General features: G+C 39.4%; 1 protein-coding gene across 2 annotated transcripts; it reads right to left on the reverse strand.

The window, feature by feature from the left end:
* Srx (sulfiredoxin) lies at nt 1–7633 on the reverse strand. 2 transcript variants are annotated; one of them, XM_090374905.1, is made up of 2 exons: nt 7544–7633; nt 1–356 (listed from the first exon to the last, which is right to left on the reverse strand). In XM_090374905.1, exons 1-2 carry the CDS (start codon nt 7556–7558, stop codon nt 147–149), a joined length of 225 nt encoding a protein of 74 aa, XP_090231031.1. In that variant the 5' UTR covers nt 7559–7633; the 3' UTR covers nt 1–146. The 2 variants fall into 2 exon arrangements, with proteins under 2 accessions (XP_090231031.1, XP_090231030.1); XM_090374904.1 differs by lacking the exon at nt 7544–7633 and adding an exon at nt 7174–7505.
* Nucleotides 7634–20552: the final 12919 nt, after the last annotated feature.

Below are 20552 nucleotides of genomic sequence, written 5' to 3' on the forward strand. Positions count from 1 at the left end.
ATTAATTTACAGTTTTCTTTTTATCTTAAAATATAAACTTGCATTATTTTTATTTATTGTAGAACTATATTACAAAATAAATTTGTATATATATAAAATCAAAATGATCAAAATTTCTCTACACAGACTAAAACTGCTACTCAAGTTTATCTAAGATCTGGTGTGGATGCTCCTAAATAGGTTTTTAGATCTGAAACTGTAGACTTCACCAATTTGGCCTTTATTGTTGGCAAGTTCAAACGCTTGTGTGCTTCATAGCGATGGCAACCTCCAAATGAATAGTAATAATCCCCTCCTTCCCTTCCTGTAATCCACAGTACATCAACAGGAGGCACTTTGTCTCTCGCAGAAGGATTCTAAAATAACAATATGAACATTTACTTTTTAAACTTTGAGAAAATTTCATTCAATATCACTGTTTTTTATGATATAAATAAAATGCTAATATTTATATAAATCCAAATAGAATATGAATAATATATATTGGCATACTCTTAATTTGCAACCTCTTTAGTTATATTTAAAGTATACTGTAGCTTATGGCTTTCATTACAATTTTTTTTTTTTTTTTTCCATCTGTCTTGCTTAAAAGCCAAACGAATAAGGTTCAGAACCTTGGTACAATAACTCCTTACCTGTCATTTATTCCAAAGTCATTTGTGAATTATAAAACTAATACTACTAATTATTAGTATGAGATATACCATAGAGAAAACTTCAGGAAAACTGAAACATGATGATCCTGTTATTACAGGTATAAACAGTGGATCCCCACCACAGAGCCAACATTGCCAAGTTGCACCACAAGCCTACACAAGTGTGGGCTTGTGGTGCAACTGAATATCCTTTCCAATATCAGCTATTGTAGAACTATATTACAAAAAAGAGGTTGCAAATTAAGCTATACTGGATTAAAATTTTAAAGCAGCTTTATTGTGTGATGTGTGCCGTTGAAAGCCCCGTCCAACAGCACACATCATACAATAAAGCTGATTTTAAATTTTTAATATATGTCAGTATTATTATTTGACATGTGCTACCAAAAATCCTATCTACACCTGTGCTGATATCAAAAATATTGGCTGGGGAGCCCACTCTACATATGCATTATAATGGGGTAGGTGTAGTTCAATTCTCGTGAAGTTTTTTCAATTGCACATCTCATCCTAATAATTAGCAGTATTAGTTTTCGGTTATCCGTAACTCAGACATTGGGAAAGCTCCTGAAATATTTCAAATATATTACAGATAATGAATTATTATATCACTCTACTTAAATAAACTGCCAATACCAGAGTAACAAATTTACTGCACCTTTGGCTGATTTCCTACTTTGGTGAGAAACTTGTTCACTGGGGTGATGCTCCAATTTCAGCAAATCCATAATCACATGTAGCTTCAAATTATGTTTATAACTGATTGGCGATAAGCTGGTTCCAAACATGTGGATTCTAAACCTTTTTTTCTTTTTTTTTTGTACGTAAGATTTCTCACATATTGTAACATTTAATAAAAATGATTAAATAAATATTTTCTTTTATTTTTTTTATCCCTTTATTATCACCGAAACTGAAAATGTTGTACAAGCCATAAGAAGCCATAAGAAGGATTGGGGTTAATGAATTTATTTAATTCATTAACCCCAATCTTCTTATTTAATTCATTAACCCCAATCCTTCTTATGGCTTTACAGCCATAAGAAGGATTGGGGTTAATGAATTAAATAAGAAGATAACATAAACCAGTTAAAAATTATACAATCTCCAGACAGTGCCAGATTAAGGCATGGGCTAACGGGGCAGCCATCTGGGATACCATTCTTACAGGGGGTGCCAGAAGCTAAAGAGCAAGGGAAGGATTTTTTTACAGAATCTTACACAGATTTCTAGGATATGCAAAGGGATATGCCGATGCCGAGTTTGGAGACTAGGCATCGGCGAGGTGATCTGATAGCATTAGCATTAGTAGAGGCATTTGATGCAAGAAAGCAAGCTTATGCAACATCAGCCAAAAAAATTAAAGTAAAATAAATAAATAAAAAATAACCACTTCCACTTCACCCCTCTGTTCGTTCGAAATACCTGTCCAGCCGAGCCTTAAACTTATTTAGGCTATCAACTTCCACGACAAGGGATGGAAGTCTGTTCCACCTACCAACCACCAGCTGGCTAAAGGCAAATTTCTGCACATCTATCCTACATCTGTCTTTCCTCAATTTGAATTTAGGCCCTCTCAGGTGATTATTCTGAGCAAGAGGAAGAATCCCATCAGCATTGAGCATGCTCAAACCATTCAAGGCTTTGTACACCTCTATCAGATCACCTCGCTGCTGCTAACCGACTGGGCTAGCCAGGTGGGTAAAGTGCCTGCCTGGCAACCCAAAGGTCGTGGGTTCGAATCCCGCCTTGGGCTTGGATCAAAGTACTGCAAAAACCTTGGGAGGTGCACTATGGCCACAGAAGCCGATGCGCCAACAACTACCAAAAAAAAAAAAAAAAAAACCTCGCTGCTGCCTAGTCTCCAGACACTGTAATTCGCAAAACTTAAGCCTTTCTTCGTAAGAGCACCCCTTTGTTCCATTCACTAATCTTGTTGCCCTTCTCTGTACTCGTTCCAGCAGCTCTACATCCTTCTTGAAATGAGGTCTCCAGGCCTGTATACAATACTCTAGGTGTGGCCTGACCATTGCCTTATACAAGGGAATAATCACCTCCTTATCCCTGCTAGAAAAATTCCTATATATCATTGACAATACACCATGAGCTACTCTTGCAGCCCGTCTGCAGTGCTCAGAGAACTTCATATCTGCCTGCACAACCACCCCCAGGTCCCTTTCATTCTCTACCACTGTCAGTGTAGTACCACAGAGTTGAAACGTTACTCTGGGGTTGCTGTTTCCCATATGTAGTACTTTACATTTGTCAATGTTAAACTTCATGTTTCCCTATGTAGTACTTTACATTTGTCAATGTTAAACTTCATGTTTCCCATATGTAGTACTTTACATTTGTCATTGTTAAACTTCATTTGCCACCTCTCAGCCCATCTGCTCAACCTTTCCAGATCCTGTTGCAGCAGCATAGTGTCAGTAGTGTCCTTGACAACCCTGCCAACCTTCGTATCGTCTGCAAACTTGGACATTAAGCTTGATATACTATCATCAATATCATTTATAAATACAGAAAACAATAAAGGACCCAATACTGAACCCTGAGGGACTCCACTAATAACATTAGTCCAATATGAGCAGTGTGCATTGATTACCACTCTGTCTTCTCATAGAGGTGTATAAGGCTTTGAATGGCTTGAGCATGCTCAATGCCGATGGGATTCTTTCTCTTGCTCAGAATAATCGCCTGAGAGGGCATAAATTCAAATTGAGGAAGGACGGATGTCGGATAGATGTGCGGAAATTTGCCTTTAGCCAGCGGGCAGTTGGTTTGTGGAATAGACTTCCATCACTTGTTGTTGAAGTTGATAGCCTAAACAAATTTAAGGCTCAGCTGGACAGGTATTTCGAAAGAACGGAGGGGTGAAATGGGAGTAGTGGTTGTGTTTTTTTTTTTTTGTTTTTTTTTTTTTTGGCTGATGCTGAATAAGCTTGCTTTCTTGCATCATATGCCTCTACTAATGCTAATGCTCAAGTTTTGCACCTGGCAAACACTATCTTGTACATTCTCTAATGCATAGGTGGAACACCCATCTCTCCTAGAGAAGCCCTGTTGGAGGACAAATTCTCACTTTCTCTAACAGTTGATCTCCCACAAGTACAACCATGGCATCAATACTGTCATGGATCCATGTATACCTAAAGTCCTCTGATTAACCATACCTCAGTTACAACCCTAAAATATTGATGAAGGTTTATCAAGTTGTCTGTAAGTTTACTGATGATAATAAGGTTAACAGTGATTGATACAGACAGGAATAAAGGATACATTAGGTGGAAGAGCTTGAAAGTGGCAATTGATTTTTAACATTGAAAAAAATGCAAGGAACATACAGTGCTATGGAATTCAGGGTAGCAAAGAATGAAAACACCATTTGGAAATGTATAGTTTGGTAAGCATATTTCTGAGCAGTGTAGACAAGCTGCTACAACAGCTCAGAGTTCTGTCAATGATATTAGGAATTTTGCCAGCAGGGAAAAGGAGATAATTATCCCATTGTACAAGGCAATAACTAGGCTGCACTTCAAGTAATGCATACTTACTAAAATGAGGTATACAGACCTGGTAACCTCATTTTAGGGGGTATTGGAATATATGCTAGAAGAGCAACAAAATTAGTTATGGGGCATAAAAGAGTACTTTTACCAAGAAAGACCTCAATCCTGCAAATTACAGCATTTGGAAAGCACCTGCAAGAAAAACCTGATTGAAGTGTTTAAGGCTTCAACTGGATTGAGAAAACAATACCGATGGCATTCTTACACTTTCTCAAACAAAGGGAAGAAATTTTAATTATGATTTTAATTTCCATTTAAAATGGAAAAGGCAATTAGATATGCAAATAGAGAAATAATCCAGAGAGCAACTGACTGATGGAACAAACTCAATGTGGTATTATGGGAGTGGGCAGTTTGAATTAATATAAAGATGTTGTTGTTTCGATTTTTAGGAGCATTAGCAACTAAGGCCATATTGCTCCAGGATATGAGGTGGTCATTCACTGACCTTTCCGCATCCTCTGTATTTGGTGGTGATGGGCTCAAACCCCGGTCTAATCAAGAAGCGTGTGCTACACACTGCTGCTCCTTCCCACCTGGCTACGGAGGCACCTTAATATAAAGAAAGATTAGACAAATCATCAGAGAAGAATGGACAGATGATGCAGCAGCTTTTATTTATTTTTTTTTTTTTTTGGCTGATGCTGTAAAGCTTGCTTCCTTGCATCATTTGCCACTACTAATAATAGGAACATGTGCTCCTGTGGACATCTATTAGAATCTGTTTTAGTTTTCATTTTAAAAAATATGATAATAGCCTTTTTATTAATTATTACTTAATAAATTTAACGTATTTATTCTTGTTTGAAATTTCTGGTATTATTTGTGTTCCTATAAAAGCCTTAAATTCAGTCACAACTAGGATTTACCAATTTGCACTGGTAAAATACTTTTGATAAAAGTGTGAGTATTTGGTAAATCCTAGGATCTGCCAGTTTGCACTGGAAAAGTCCGAAATTTCAGTCTTTTACTAATCTGATTTGTTTCAATAAAAGGATGATGAAGGTGATTTTTAAAACTGACAATTCGAAACAAATAAAATGATTTAATTTTTTAAAAAGACAATATAATTGGAGAAGGACCAAGTAACATCTGATTAAACTTACAATTATTAACATTTAATATAATTAAAGTTTACCATTTAAAAAAATTATATTATTTGTTTTACTTGATTTCAACTCTCCCTTCTATTTTATTTTAAATAAACATTTTCATAAAATTTTCTTCTTCTCTTGGTTATATCTGTGTCCCAATACCATCATAATTAACGTATATTGTCAGATTATGAATAACCTTTTTTTTTGTTTTTAAGAACTATGATTTGAAAATATTACATTTACTTATATTGTAGAACCAACAAGACTTTTTATATCAGCTAAAAAACCATTCCAGACTTGGATGACAGATATATAAAATAAAAGTGTTAAAATACAATAAGATAAGTGTTAAAATACAATAAGATAAAAGCATTAAAATACAATAAAATATGGACAAAAATAATAAAATATACAGTAGCTTTGAAGTGGAACAGAAGAAAAATGCATGGAATACATATAAATTATCAGGTGACAAGCCTATGGTAGACAAACTATTCTGTTATCAAGTCACAAAGGAGGTTAGGCAAGCTAAGGCAGATTACGAGAGATTCCCTGGCAAAGAATGGCAAAAAAAAAAAAAAAGGCAGAAAAACTTCTTTACTTAAGTTAAAAGTAGGAAGAACAGGTTGAATCACATTGGTCCACTTGATGATGATGGCTTAACTGTTGATGATCCTGCCCAGTTTGCTAACAAACGAAATAGGTTGGAAAACAGACCTTGAGCTTCGGGTTGCATATCACAAAACTTTCTAGTGAAGGCCGACAAACTGAATTAACATAAATTTTTAATAAATTTAAAATAGATTTATTAAAATAAATAAAATACTAAAACAGATATAAAATAAAAGCATTAAAATACAATAAGATAAAAACAATAAAATATACAGTAACTTTCGAAACAAAGTGCCTCTTCATCAGCTGATGAAGAGGCACTTTGTCTTGAAAGCTACTGTATATTTTATTAGTTTCATCCATATTTTATTGTATTTTAATGCTTTTATCTTATTGTATTGTAATTCTTTTCTGTTATTGTATTTTAACTTTTATTTTATATATCTGTTTTAGCATTTTATGTAGATATTATTTATTTTAATAAATTTATTTTAAATTTATGTTAATTCAGTTTGTCAGTTGTTGCTAGAAAGTTCTGTGAAACTAAATAGGCATATTGCACCTACATTCATACAAGAGGAATTTTTTTAGGGAAGGGGATGACAGAAGTTTATCAATGAGCTAAATACAATTGGACATTTAAATTGATAATATAAAGACAGTACAGGTCCACAAATTTGGGGGGGGACAAAAATCTCTCATACATACTGATAAAATATAAAGTTCAAAACTGACACAGACCCCAAAAAAGATAAGAAAACTAAAAAGCATAAAAAATAAAATTTTGTAGTTTAATTCTAAAATGTGTGAAATTGCATGTTACAAAAACCATTTATTGCTAAAATAAAGGTTTTTAAAACATTCATAATTATTTCTGTATATTAAACTTATTTTACTGGTTATTAATGAAAGAAAATGCAAACGAAATCATATTATAAGTTCTAATTTCTACAAAACACTGCTTAAGATTAACCACTTAAGCCATCAATTTGTTATCTACAGCTAATGCAATTTTTTTAACATTTCTGACATGAAGTGCTAAGAACATCTAGATTATAAATAACATGAGATAAGCTCAAATTAGGGCACACTGATATTTGTTGCCACTTAGCCAGTATGGTATGCACACTGAAACTAAAGTTACTGCACAACAAAATAATACTGGTATTCAATGGAGGCAGTTAGAATTATAACCCACAAATTGTGTCTTACACCTGTCAATAACTCTCACCTTACCTGCAAAGTTTCTATAAGGCTTTGCACCTTTGATTCCTCGAGGACAGAAGGAAATGGCCTGATAAGCACACTCATTGGAATATCATAAACTTCATTTATGTGAGCAGCATGTATACTAGAACCACGTACGTCATTCTCACTACCCATATTTCTGGTTAGACAATTTGCAGCTTTATTGATTCTGTTAATACCAGACACAAAAGTTCGTATCATTAGAATGGCTGCTATCAGGAGTAAACTTGACTTCCTGATAAGAACTCCTCTGCACACCATAATCTGAGATCATGCTTCCGTTCTCTCTCTCTTACTCAATTTCTAGTAAACGTCATTCTCAACACGGTCTGTAACGAGTTTTAGCTGAAGCACTTACCTGGAATGCAAACATCCATTGGGGAAAATACGTAAAGGATTTCAAGGAATTGCTGTAATAATAAATGACAGAAATAGAGACAAACACGGAGAGTGGAAAAAAAACAGGGAGAGAAAAAAAAAAAAGAAACTTCCTGCGCCATCTAACAACAGCCATGTGAAACAAAATGAAAACAAATCCCATAATTCTTTGGGCGCTGTCATGTTGCTATTTAAACTTGGTTGACATGTTGGCTTAAAGAAATTGTTCGCATCGCAAAATTTTAGTTTTAGTTTTCATTCTTGCATGAAATAAAATAAAAGTTTTAATTTTAAGCAAAATCCAGCTGCGGTGCAGTTCCTTAAACTGATGTTTTTTTTTTGTTATTTTTTAAGTACAAGTGAGTCTAAAATAAGATTATACTTTTTGAATATTTTATCTTCTAGCAACTTCAATCTAAAGCACAGGCCTGTAGAAATAAATGAAGGAAACATATCCCAATTGCTGGAAGACTTAAGGAGGATTACAACAGTTCAAATTAGGGCAAGATATTAGTTGCAAGGCTCAGTCCAATAATTAAGGCAAGCGGTAATAAATCGCTTTTCACGAATCAATTGGCACTTTACGTAAGAGCTCTTAAAACTAAAATCACACCTATGAACCATTATAATCATGTGCTCTCATGAATCTTTAAAAACAATACTTTATCCTAGGATAATGATCAGGGTATGGTTCCAAGGACTTGAACCACAGTAACAGCACGGTACGTGCAGACTGATCGAGGTATTACTCTTTGCTGTTAAGTCTCCACGTACAGTCTGTACATGGATAGACTGATTGAAGTATTACTCTTTACTGTGAACAGCTGCACTGTTGGGACGGCTAAATTTGAGAACAAAGTCGACTCCTTCATCGTGGCCACAAAATTCCTGGTTTATACTTATACTTCCTGAATTGGACTTCTACTAATGATTTTGAGTCTTCGTCGCGGACCTACAAGTGTTACTTGGATCCTTGGAGGGCATCACAACGTATGTTAGATCATTATAGTTTGAGATAGCTTCATGGCATTGTATTGTGAAATGGATATTACGTTGAGAAAGAATTTAACTCTCAAGGAAATAATTTAAGATAATTGTTCAGTGATTGTATATATATATATACAGCATTGTAAACAGGTGACAGGGTTGCCAGGACAGCACAGTACAATAAATAATAATAATAATTGCAAAACAGTACGCTCACTCACTATGCTGATTGGCCTCTACCTGTGTAGTGACATCAAACACAGTGGAGTCTCCAAGGTTTTTGTTGGGACTGCATCATACAATAAATTTTTAAAAATTATGATTGTTTGGTATCACATCTCTCTGATAGGAACTGCAGGGTATCTTGGTCACAGTTTTCTGGTTGGTGTTTTCAGTACTCCTAGCTCTAAGTGAAGTCCCCATGGTGATAATATTGATCTGTCTCTTTTTCTCAACCTCTGCCTAACCAACTGAAACCCCTTACATTAAACTTTTAATGATGTATTTGATTTGGTAAAGATGAAACATTGTGACTGCAAACTTTTGAATTCCACAATATCATATTTAAACCATTTCGCATAGATATTGGAGAGTAGGTTCATTTGCATGCGCGAAGATCTTTTCATCCAGGAGAGGGACTACGCAATTTTGGATCGAAATATTCTACTTTGACCTTATATAGAATTCTGACAGTCCCTCCTCCGAAATACTCTAATGATAGAGAGGTCATTTTTGAATTTTTCATTCAAGATATTTCTCAAGATGATAAAATCTCTTTGTAAGACAGGAGCTCATCGGCCACGATATAGAAAAGAGTCCATGAAATTTCCTCACAGCGAGACCGTATTCTCATTGAAGCCTTCTTCTTCTTCTTAAAAGTTTCATACCTATTAAGAAATATTGTTCAACGTTTAGGCCTAAATGGTTATCAAGTGAACTAATGAGATTCGTGACAGAGAAGAAAAATGCATGGGATGCATATAAATTATCAAGCGACTCAGAAGCCTATGGCAGATATAAGCTAGTCTGTAATCAGGTCACGAAGGAGGTTAGGCAGGCGAAGGCAGATTACGAGAAATCTTTGGCAAAAGATGCTAAGAAAAACAGCAAGGATTTCATTACTTATATAAACTCTAAAAGGAAGGGATGAATCTGATTGGTCCACTTGATATCGTGGGTTCCACTGTTGATGATCCTGGTCAGATAGCAAACAAACTGAATGAGTATTTTGCATCTACATTTACATATGAGGAGTTATTAAGGTTTTAAAATGGCAGAAGGTTATCAAATTGTAGCAGGGTGCTTAATGATTTTGTAATAACTGACAGCAAAGTGGAGGAGAAATTGTTGAAGTTAAACATCACAAAGGCACCTGGGGTGGATGAGATCTATCCAGTTATATTAAAGGACTTGGCAAAGCAACTAACCAAACCCTTAGCCACAATTATGAGAGCATCCTTGGACTCAGGGAAGGTCCGCATGGACTGGAGATGTGCAAATGTATCCCCAATTCACAAAGGGGGATCGAAGGGTGACACGAGTAATTACAGACCAGTTAGTTTAGCTTCTGTGCCGGGTAAAATAATGGAGTCACTGGTAAAAGATGCATTGCAGGATCATCTAGACAACACTGCAGCAATAATTCAGACACAGCATGGGTTTGTTAAGGGAAAGTCTTGTCTGACAAATTTGATTGGATACTACGATGTGGTTATAAAGGAACTGGATGCAAAAGATAATTTTGATATCGTATACTTGGATTTCAGGAAAGCTTTTGACACTGTTGCGCATTGAAGACTACTGTACAAATTGGAGCAGAATGATATTAATGGTAAGTTGCTACAATGAATAAAACGATGGATGAGTGGAAGAAGACAGAGGGTGGTAATTTATGGGTGCTGCTCTTCGTGGACTAATGTTATTAGTGGAGTCCCACAGGGTTCGGTGTTAGGTCCTCTGCTGTTTTGTATATTTATCAATGATATTGGTGAAGGTATATCAGGCTTAGTGTCGAGGTTTGCAGATGATACAAAGGTTGGCAGCGTTGTTAATGACAGTAATGGCAGTGTACTACTGCAACAGAATCTAGATAATTTGGGCAGATGGGCTAAGAAGAGGCAATTGAAGTTTAACCCTGATAAATGCAAAGTACTGCATATGGGTAGAAGTAACCCCAGAGAAACGTACCACTGGTCTATCATTTTCTACAACCTTAAGGGTAGTACCACTGTGTGGTACTACCCTTAAGGTTGTAGAAAATGAAAAAGACCTGGGAGTAATTGTGCAATCAGATATGAACTTTTCTGACAACGCAGACAGGCTGCCAGGGCAGGTCATGGGGTTTTGTCAATGATATATATGAATTTTGCTAGCAGGGAAAAGGAGGTGATTGTCCCTCTGTATAAGGCAATGGTCAGGTCATGCCTTGAGTGCTGCGTACAGGTCTGGAGGCCTCATTTTAGGAAGGATGTAGATTTGCTTGAGCGTGTACAGAGAAGGGCAACAAGGTTGGTGGGGGGGGGGAATGAAGGGATCCGCTTACCAAGAGAGGCTTAAGTTTTGCCAATTGCAGTGGCTGGAGACTAGGCACATGCGCGGTGATCTGATTGAGGTATATAAGGCCTTGAATGGGTTGAGCGCGCTGAATTCTGATGGGATCCTTCCACTTGTTCAGATTACGAACCTAAGGGGGGCATAAATTCAAATTAAGAAACGACAGATGTAGAATAGATGTGCGGAAATTTGCCTTTAGCCAGCGGGCGGTTAATTGCTGGAACAAACTTCCATCTGTCATTGTGGAAGTTGATAGGTTAATTAAATTTAAGGAGGAACTGGACAGGCATTTGGAGGGAATGATGTGATTTTTTTTTTTTTTTTTTGACTGATGCTGCATAGGCTCATACACTTGCTTTCTTGCATCACATACCACTACTACTACTACTACTAATACTACACTATATAGTTTCACGGGCATTGCTACATGCTACATATCAACAACGACACATACAGTTTAAAATGTGAAGTACGCGTGGAAATTCTCCCAAAATATTATAGTGCTGTCTATAACCAATAGAAGGTTCCCAGTTGTTTGTTGTTTCCAGTTGAAGGTTGCTAAGAAGCCGATTTTTACAGCTTCTTAGCAACCTTCTCTAGTGTTTATGTATGGATATCCTGGATTATTAACCTGACGACAGCACAACTCTTATGTTTATAATTCCCACTGAGGCAGTTATGGAACCAGCAAGCCAGAAAGTGAACTTCTGCTGTTTAATGCTCCTTTTGATAAACTACATAGGATGTGAAGAAATAAGTAAGAACTCGTTATTCGCAGCATCCCTAACGCAAGAAGAATGGGTTTTGAATGACGAACCCTATTCAACATATTCGGGTATTTCTCTAGTTCTGTGCACTATTCAGTGCATGCGAGAACACCAGTGTCGCGCTTTCAACTATGGTAACGAATCTTGTTTTATTTTACAGAAAGCTGTGTGCGATTCTTCAAATGCTGCTTTGAAGCCCAAAAAAGGTTACAGATATTATGATCGTGTTGACATAAGTGAAGAGGTAATAATAATGGGTCCAATTATTATTCAATTTCATATAATTAAGATTGTCTCCTTAATTTTATCTTTAAATTTAAGAGTTGTATTCTTTGCGATTTATTTATAATTTTAATATTACTATTACTATTTTTTTTTTTCGATTAAATAAAATATACATATATAATACTGTTCCTATTTCAGAAAAAAAATTGCCTCATCTGGGTTGGAATCTCTTTAATGACGGGAGGAACTTTTATGGGCTTTTTTCACCCTGTGACTGAGTTATAGTCTCTGGCGTGAATAGTAAGGTTTCCTCCCCCTCGAAAAGTCAGGTTTTTCGTCCTGTACAATTGATAGCCATATATTATTATTATTATTTACTCAATTTATTGCTTATCCTTCACCACTGAACAGCCTTTAGTTACGAGGATGCAATATTATTATTATTGTTGTTGCTCTTATATTATTTCTCCCTGATTGGGGGATTCCACTCCGTGACGGGTACTGCTACCAAGTACACAGGGTGGTTGTAATTTATGGTGTTGTTGTTGGTCGAGGAAATCTCTGACTACCTTACAGATGTTCAGGATTGCGACTTTCTGGAGTTCCTTGTAGGTGTTCGCTTGGAGACCTATTGCTGCTAGGCGGCTATATAGAGTCTTTGGCACCATACCGGTGATTGACATGATGAACGGGATGGTCGATGCTTCTTGCACATGATACATCTCTTTGACTTCATGTCTCAGGTTCGTGTACTTCCTAATTTTTTCCTCATGGGTTTTCTGGACATTGCCAGTTGGGCACCACTATATCAATCAGGTAGGTAGCCTTTTCCATCTCGTCCACAATGGTTATGTCCGGTCTGTTGTGCGGGATGTTCTTATCCGTTATTATGGCGCAGGCCCAGTACAGCTTTTTGGTTTGGGTCTCTAGTACTGCCTGGGGTTCGTAATTGTAGTATGGTACACTTTCTTTGGTTAACTGGTATTTCCTCGGTAGCTTCTGATGTATTATTCTGACTACCTGTTCATGTCTATGAGTGTACTCAGTCTGGGTGATCACCTTGCACCCCGCGGTGATGTGTTGGGTCGTTTATGAAGCCAGGTGGCATCGCCGACATGTATCATCTGGCATTCCAGGCTCCTTTGCCATGTTTCTATAGTTTCTGGTGTTGATTACCCGGTCTTGGATGGCCAATATGAATCTCTCAGTCCCATGAAAGAGCGTCCCGCTTGTGAGCCATGCATTGGAAGCAATGTTATCGATATAATCTTGCTGGAGATCATAGTAGTATCTGCCATGGAGTGTCTTCTTTACCCATCTTTCTAACTGCGTTTCTTGTGCCGTCTGGATGGGTGGGTTCCTCGCTTAGGTTGAGTGGGGTGTACCTCTTATCTATCTTCCTTATGGCCTGGGGGAGTGGTGCTGTGTTGTTCTCGAAGTAATCCTTCAGGTTAACTATGGCTGTTTTCTGTTGCTCTATCAGGCCCCTTCCTCCCTCTTTCCGAGCTATTGTTAGTCTCTCCAATGCTGACTTCGGGTGGTATTGGCGGCTTTTGGTCATCATTGTCCTTGTCTTTCGCATAATAACTTCTAGCTCGGTGTTAGTCCAATCTATGACCCCGAATGTGTATGTTAGTACTGGAGCTGCATAGACGTTTATGGCTTTAACTGTGTTCCCTCGGTTCAATTTTGCTTTCAGCAGGCTTCTGAGTCTCTGATGATATTTTTCGGTCAGACACTTCTTGATTTCCTTGTGCTCTAACTGCTGAGCCTGCATTATCCCTAGGTATTTGTAGGTCTCTCCTTCTGCCATAGCTTCGATCTCTTTACCAGTCAGAAGCTGGTAGTTTCGGCAAACTAATTTTCCCTGGTGCAGTGTGTGGATCTTGCATTCTTCTAGACCAAATTCCATCCTGATGTCCTTGCTGAAGTCTTCGGTGATCCGGAGTGGTTGCTGAAGTTGCTTCTCGGTTGGCGCATAGAGCTTGATGTCATCCATGTACATCAGGTGGTGAGGGAGTACAGGTTCTTTCTTCCTTCTTTGAGATTATATCCATACTTACTGCCGTTAAGCATGGTGGATATCGGGTTGAGTGCTAGACAGAACCACAGTGGGCTCAGAGCATCTCCCTGAAAGATTCCTCTTCTAATGGCGATTGGCCTGGTTATGATGTTCTCTACCTTAATGGTGGTACTCCATTTCGCCATTGTTGCTCTTAGGAAGTTTGCCACTATCGGATTGACCTTGTAGATCTTCAGACTCTCTATTAGCCTGCTATGAGGTACGGAGTCGAAGGCCTTGCGATAATCGATGTAGGCCGTGTAGAGGTTGCGGTGCTTCTTGTAGGCTTGCTCCAAAACTGCGGCATCCACGGTTAATTGCTCCTCGAATCCTTTGCTCCTCTGCTTCCATCCTTTTTGCTCTTCGACCATTATGTTCTGATCTCTAAATGGTCTGATATCTTCTTGGTTATGCAGCTGGTCAGGACTTGTACGTCGTTGGGAGGCAGGTGATTGGCCTGTATTTCGCCGGGTTTCTTGTATCTTCGTCTTTAGGCTTCAGATATGTGACTCCTTCGGTGAGAAACTTTGGGATTGTCTCCGGGTGCCTTATGATTCGAGTGAACTGCTCTTCTAGGTGCTTGTGAGCTTCTTGTACCAGTAGTTGTTGATGTTATCAATTCCTGGGATTCGCAAGTTGTGGGTGTTACTGATCGACTGTTTTACTTCTAATTCTCGAATCTCCCACTCTCTCATCTCTTGTATGTCCTTGGTTTTCTTCCATTCTACTTCTATCCAGGGTGCTCTGCTGTTATGTCTTAATTCACTGCTCCAGATATTCCCCAGAACTCCTCGATCGTCTTCTTCTCGGGTGGTCCGTTTCCTGCTTTCTCATCTTCACCCAATTTTTTGTAGGAGGCTCTTTGGTCCTCATTGAAGATTCGGTTGTTTATTTTCCTCTGGGAGCTCTCTTTGCATCTGGGTAGTCCCTTGTTGAGTGCGAGGAGGATCTGCTTCAGTGTGTCCAAGTATTCTCTGATTTCTGGTCTCATGTTTGCTGTGGATGCTGTCTATCTTGAGGATGCTCTTCACCTTTCAAATCAATTTCTTACTTCTATTACCCTGTTGGTACTGGGTCAACTGACCTATCTTGACTCTTAATTCTTCTATCTTCTGCTGAAGTCTTCTTTCCCAAGCTGGCAGTTCCTTCTGTTTTCGGTTCTTCTGTTGCTGGTCCCACGTTTCTTTTCCATTAATCCTAGTAGCTGTTATGGCAGCACAGTATACGGCTGTGTGGATAGCCTCCAGCGTTGCACCATTGTTGTCAAGGTAATGTGTTATTATTTGCCGATTGAGGTGGTTTGTTACTCTCCACAGTATTTTATTTGGCCTCTGCTTACATATCACATGGGTAATTTTGGGGTACATTCCTTCGAATTCTGTTAGGGCCTTTTTCCACTCGTCTTCTATTCTGGATATCATGACTTCGTCTACTTCACTTCAGCTACTCTGGGCTGTATTTCTTCTTGCTGTTCCTCTTCTTGTTCCATGGTATGATGTTCCTCCTCTGGTTCCATATTGACCATGTTCTTTGTGCTTTGTAGTTGATCACTAACATCCTGCTTGATTTTTTCCAAGAAGGCAGGGTTATTAGGTTCTTCGTGACGATGGTTCTTCTTTGGTTCGGTGACCTGAATATCCGGGTATCATTCCAACCACTTGGTATGTAGTCGCGATCTGTACATTGTCATATCGGTCTCTAGCCTGGTTATTTTATAATATGCTCGCATGATGTACGTATCCATTACAATGCTCCACTTCATGCGTTGGCGTTTTCTTCCTTCCTGGGTAATCACTAGGGCAGTTGCGCAGGAAGCACTTCCAGTTGGTGGGGCTGGATGGTCTTGCCCTTCTCTTGCTGTAGCCTTATGGGGGACAGCCCACCCTTGCTTCACTGTCTTGCTCGGGAGACTGTCTCCAAATTTTCGAACCGACCCCTCTGCTGGGTGCACATTATGTTTGAGTGTGCCCAATACGAAGATCTTAGATGCAGACTAATAACTAGAGTTCACTATCTACCGAGGGATCTTGAGTCACATCTACTAGATACACAAGAGGAATATTTAGCCTTCACTGATTTTGCCCAGGGACTATTTACCAGGCGCCAAACACTAACCGCCATATACAGAAGACCTTAAAGGAATGAGACAAAACAAACCTGCAAATAGCAGCGAGATGACACAGAGGAGCCGACTATACAGACCTTGGACTGAGTACAAAATGAACTGGGAAAAGACAAGTGACAATATATTGTCTAACCACAAGAGTTATGATTACCGCCAATGGAAGGGAAAAAACACCTTTAAATAGTTGCGACATCAGAACAAAGGGACACTGCCCCCAGACCTTGCAGCATAGACCCACTACATAATGACAAAAGGTAGTGTGAGGACTATCAAACATCACGGAAGGGATAAAACCCCATAATGACAGCCAGTAGACTTGATTATGACCCCAAGATAATGACCAGAAAATAGGACCCAGACCACATGCAGTCTGGAAGGATGACATTCCAGATTTAATCCCCTATTAGTGTCCCACCTAGATGAGACTCAACGGCCAGCTTTTTAGGGCCTGCAAACTGATGGAGACGACATACGGTGGCACTCTCCCGCCGGAACAGCCTATTGGCGACCCAAATCCGCACTCTCTTGAGCGGATCTTTCTTTCCAAACTCCTGGGGAGGAGAGGCTTGCCTCTCCTTGCCTCCCCAGTTTTCTCACTCTGGTGGGGCACGGGCATGCCTCACTACTTGCAGGGACTATCTACTCTGTCGGCCCCTTATTTCCAATTTCTTCCCCCCAGTCTTCATCCTCCCCCCAAACTTTTGTCTTGCACAGCGTTTAGCCCTACATTTCAAAATCAAAAGAGAACATCAAAATTCTTGCCCGAACCTATTTGGTTTTTAAAACTCACTTTCACCGCACAGCCCCACGTCGCATACTATTAATACTAACTTGCTAAGTATCACTAATATCAACCTCGATTTATTTATTTATTATTATTATTATTATTTATTTATTTTTTTTTTTTTTTGGTCCTAGCCACTGAAATCCCAGGAAAGTAAGTGGCAAGACCAGCCAGAGTACAAATATTGGTAACACCCTGCCGGCCTCCCTGTGGCGGGTATTGGTAACGTCGGGTCTCACTAAGGGCCCGGCAGCTAATAGGCCGGACGAACAATGGGCACAACAAACTACACAGTACATATCCCACACACTTTTAAATCTCTGGCTTGTCCGATACAGAGAACATACGCGGAGATGGGAGAAATCCCAGGTGCCGTCAGACCCCGAACATACCTAATACCTAATGCCTAAGGCCTGAACGCGAGTGACTTTATCCTGTGCCACACTCGATGCAGTATGAATAATATTTCTCTGCGACATCATCCATCTGTGTAAAGTGAAGTGTATGTTGATGTCAAACGGCACCAGGGGTTTCCCCCATCTTTGCGTTGCTTTCCTTGTCGGTGAACCAGTTCACTGGGAAGGCCAGAGATTTAAAAGTGTATGGATATTGTAAATGCGTAATGTCATGTAGGAAGATGATTGTTCAGGTGGTTTGTTCGGATTTTTGATTATTTGTTTTACCTTGGCTGTTTTCCAGTCGAGTGGAAAGGATCCGTCTAGCATACATCGGTTGAACAGTTGGAGCAATAGATCAGGGTCAATTTCAATGACCTTCTTAATGATCTCCGGCTCCAGGAGGTTCGGGCCTGGGCATTTTCTAGCAGTTATATGTGATGCAGCCTGTAAAAGCTCCACTTTAGAAAACTGTGGCTCCACATCATCAGTTTGATAAGCTTCGTCTTCCCGATATGTCCTAATCTGTTCCTCTGTTTGTGGGTCCACATGAGGGTGGAAGGCAGTATCCAGGATGTTATTTGTTGATGCGTCACAGGAACATATTGCAACACCTTCTGATATGATCGTGGTTGTTATTACCTCCCTCCTGGGGAGTTTTTTCGTAACGATTTTTAAGGTGCCTCCGTAGCCAGGTGGGAAGGAGCAGCAGTGCGTAGCACACGCTTCTTGATTAGACCGGGGTTCGAGCCCGTCACCACCAAATATGGAGGATGCGGAAAGGTCAAGGGAATGATCACCGCATATTCCCGGAGCAATATGGCCTTAGTTGCTAATGCTCCTAAAACCCAAACAACAACAACAACAACGTAACGATTTTATAAACGGTGCCCAAGGGGTCAGTATTTCCCGTGTTAGTCACAAGTCGTTCCCATTATTCTTGTTTGTTTTTCCATATGAGAGCAGTGTATGAGTTCTGTGCCTCTCTATTGAGTTCCCTGAGTGTCTCCACTTCCTGTGAGGGCCAAGTCTGTCTCGCTCTTTGGAAGTTTTTCCTCCTGTTTCGGACTTCTTTCCGGAGTCGTTGCAACTCATGGATCCACCACGGCATAGCGCCAGGTGTAGGTCGTTTTCTTTTTATTGCAGTGTTAGAAGCGCCGGTGATGATATCTGTGATTGTTCTTTGCAATTCGTCTGAGCTTCTGGCGTTTTCTAGGTCCATTGTCCTTCTGTTTTTGTTAACAGTTAGGGTCTCCTTAAATAGATCCCAGTTTGCAGTGTGGATGCATAGCGGTGGAGCATTCGTCCAGCTGTTGGCTGCCTGTGGAGGTTCCTATTGAGTTGGAAAGTGAGGACCCTGTGGTCAGACGTAGTCCAGGCATCCTGCACCGTCCAATCAGAAATGTTACCCGCTATATTTCGAGTGGCGACGATGGTCGCTTCCCATCTCACATTACAAAATGTTGGCAACTGGTTTGGCTTATTTAGTACAGCAATGGAAGCGCTCACAATGAACTCCTCCAGTGGCTGTCCATTACTGATGCCCTGCCTGTCAGGTGTGTGGCTGTACCAGACCGGGGATCTGCAATTAGCATCAGCTCCGATGATAATGTTTTCTCCTTGGAACGTGTTGGTGACGTAATCCAGGTATCTGGTGGCTGTAGTGATGTCTTCTCCAGGCCTGCAGTACAGAGAGAGTATGTAGAAGGCGCCGATTGCGGTTATAACTTGGGCGCAGGCCGCCCAGGCTGTACATAGATTGGAAACTTTATTGCTGTTATATCCGGGTTTCTTATGAGAATTGCAGCCTATGGAGTCCTTTGTCTGCATTATTTTGTATTTTAGGGGATATCCCCTGACCAGTTTGCAGTGGGTATATGGTTCCTGTAGGATGATGATGTCAGCATTTACTTCATCAGTTTGAGCTTCATTTGGTCTGTTATGGTCCTTACCCTTATGGTCCTTACCCTTAGGGTGTGCTGCCATATTCGATTCTGGATTGGTTCAAACTGTTGATTTTTATATAGACGGGACATTTGTTATCTCTTACTGAGGGCGCTGCTCCAGTTTAAAAAGATCCTTGTTTGCTTGGCAAGGACTTGCCATGCCGCGGAGCACGACAAGTTCCACGACTCAGTTCTTGGAGTTACCTGTCATGGATTTAATCACATATCTTGCTGTGACCAGTTCTTTCATGTTGATATTTGGGAGGGACCTCTGCAGGTTTCTGAAGTATATCTCAGAGGTCAGTTCTGGCATAATTTTTCTATTACATCATCCATCTGTGTAAAGTGTATTTAGTGTCAAATGGCACCAGGGGTTTCCCCCACCTCCACTACATCATCCATTTATGGAGGTGGATTTGTTTAGTTTCGGCTTATGTCCAGTGGTTTATTTAATTTATTTGGAAATTTATTTGGTTGATTTCTATTTGGAAATTTGCTCATATCCAGCCAGTTCCTAAAAAGGGTGACAAATCCCTCCCATCCAATTATCGTCCCATTGCAATTACTTCTACTCTTTCTAAAGTAATGGAGAAATTAATTAACCGCCAACTCTTAAACTACCTAGAAACCTTCGGTCTGATAAACGATCGTCAGTATGGATTCCGTCAGCGTCGATCCACTGGTGATGTTCTGGCTAATGTTACCCATTTATGGACTAATTCAATGGAAAGGTTCGGGGAAACACAAGTAGTTGTTCTTTCCATCTCAAAGGCATTCGATCGTGTTTGGCATAAAGGTCTTCTAAACAAGCTTCCATCTTATGGTTTGCCAACTGTTCTTAGTAATTGGTTATCCAGTTTTCTCTCTGATCGCTCACTGTCCAACTAGTATATTAATGACCTTCTTACATTCGCTGGAAATCCTATCCATAGTTTTGCCGATGATAGCACATTGCATTGCACTTTCCATTTTGAGAAACCTTGTCCTGCTCAATCAGCTTCAACTTCTCGAATATCCGCTACCAATTCCATAAATGCTGATCTCCAGGTAATCCTCCAGTGGGGCAAAGACCACTTAGTTGATTTCAATCCTTTTAAAACTCAGTCTTGTCTTATATCTCGCAAAAAGGATTCTTCTGCTCCCAT

The sequence above is a fragment of the Mastigoproctus giganteus genome, chromosome 6 (genome assembly GCF_048544385.1).
Source record: "Mastigoproctus giganteus isolate SK-2022 chromosome 6, ASM4854438v1, whole genome shotgun sequence".
NCBI lineage: Eukaryota > Metazoa > Arthropoda > Arachnida > Uropygi > Thelyphonidae > Mastigoproctus > Mastigoproctus giganteus.